General features: G+C 55.8%; 1 protein-coding gene across 1 annotated transcript in view; it reads left to right on the forward strand.

Moving 5' to 3' along the window:
* The first annotated feature begins 520 nt into the window (after positions 1-520).
* The window catches only part of LOC104406540 (exendin-3-like), a 1,153-nt gene continuing 212 nt past the window's right edge, over positions 521-1,461 (forward strand). The window contains exons 1-2 of the mRNA XM_010015549.1: positions 521-621; positions 1,316-1,459. Of these exons, the coding sequence (XP_010013851.1) occupies positions 521-621; positions 1,316-1,459 (245 nt within the window). The remainder of the gene's footprint in view (positions 622-1,315; positions 1,460-1,461) is intronic.

Genomic DNA, 1,461 nt, shown 5'->3' on the forward strand with positions numbered 1-1,461 from the left:
AGTCTGATTATCAGGAAATAAGAGGCTGGGGCTGGAATTTGACTCCCCCTGAATGGCTAAAAGCATCCAGCAAGGATAAGGAATGTCAGACTCAATACTCAGCTCTTCTGGAACTGCTTTTCTGAGCCGGGAATGGTCAGGGAAGTTCCCCAGCATCCTAGGGACAAGCCCAAGATAGAAATAGTGTTCCTGGATAGAAACAGGGCTCCTGGATAGATACAGTGCTCCTGGATAGAGATCGTGATAAGGTTTTTTGCAATGAATTCTATCTTTAGATTAGCTAAACCCCTCCTTGGGGCTCTGTGCCTGCTCCGAAGCAATGGCAGAGGTGCCGACAGGGAATTGTGAGGCTGCACTTCCCATTGCACCCATCCAAACGCTGCCAGGACGCCAGGACAGAGGGTGTCTCAAGCTGGACCTGTCCCGTGCCACGCTGCGGGGCCGGGGGGGGGTCAGTGGTGGTGGTTTCTCTATCGTGATGTGGACGTGTCCGTTGATTTTGCCTTCTCCAGGAGGACCAATGCAGGTCGTGCGGTGGCTGAACCTCTGCGGGCTGCTGTTGGCCGTGCTGATCCCCACAGGGTGGCCGATGGGCACCCAGGACCTGGATGACACATCCAGGTAGGGAATGTTGGTGGAGCTGGTCCGGGAGATGCTGCCATGGGCAGGGGCTGTCAGAGCAGCTCAGCCGTTGCTGTCGCTGCCTCACTCCTGCAGCATTCCCGTTCTCATTGCTCCGGACACGCTCCCTCCTGGCTCTCCCAGCACAGGCAGGGATATTGCCATGTCCAACCCCCAGGAATTCTCAGCTGGGTCAGACCAGTGATGGGACGCACTGGGATGCGGCAGGGCAAAGCCAGGATGGGGCAATGCTTTGGGCAGGATGCTTTGGGCAGGACACTGAGCCCTGCTCCATGAGAAGGAAAACCCATTGGGGACCTTCTGCTGGGGTGAGTTTGGGACAGGAGGGACCCCAACATCATCTCTCCATCCTGGAGGGGTTGATAAGACACCTCGGGGCAGCACCACCCTCCTTTCCAGGAGCAGCAGGTTGGAGGCACAAACCCACCACAGCCCAGCAAGACAATAATATGCAAATATTATGGGATCAGATGTCCCATATGATGTCAGGAACAACCCTGGCCAGGCTGGGCTGACCCCCTTGGGAAATGACTTATGTGGATTATTAGAGCTTCTCTGGAGGATGCTCCACACAGTCAAGAGAGGACAGAGCCTGTGCCCAGGGACCTCATGCGGGCAGGGTGCAGGATGCACCATGTGCATTAAGCCACGTTTTCTGCCCCATCCCGAGCAGAAGGCACTCATTTGAGCCACAAAGTGCCCAGAACTTGGTGTCCAACATCAAGAGACACTCGGAAGGAACCTTCACCAGCGACTTCACCCGTTACCTGGACAAGATGAAGGCCAAGGACTTCGTGCACTGGCTCATCAACACCAAGC

Source organism: Nestor notabilis, unplaced genomic scaffold (assembly GCF_000696875.1).
Source record: "Nestor notabilis isolate BGI_N333 unplaced genomic scaffold, ASM69687v1 scaffold10065, whole genome shotgun sequence".
Taxonomy (NCBI): Eukaryota; Metazoa; Chordata; class Aves; order Psittaciformes; family Psittacidae; genus Nestor; species Nestor notabilis.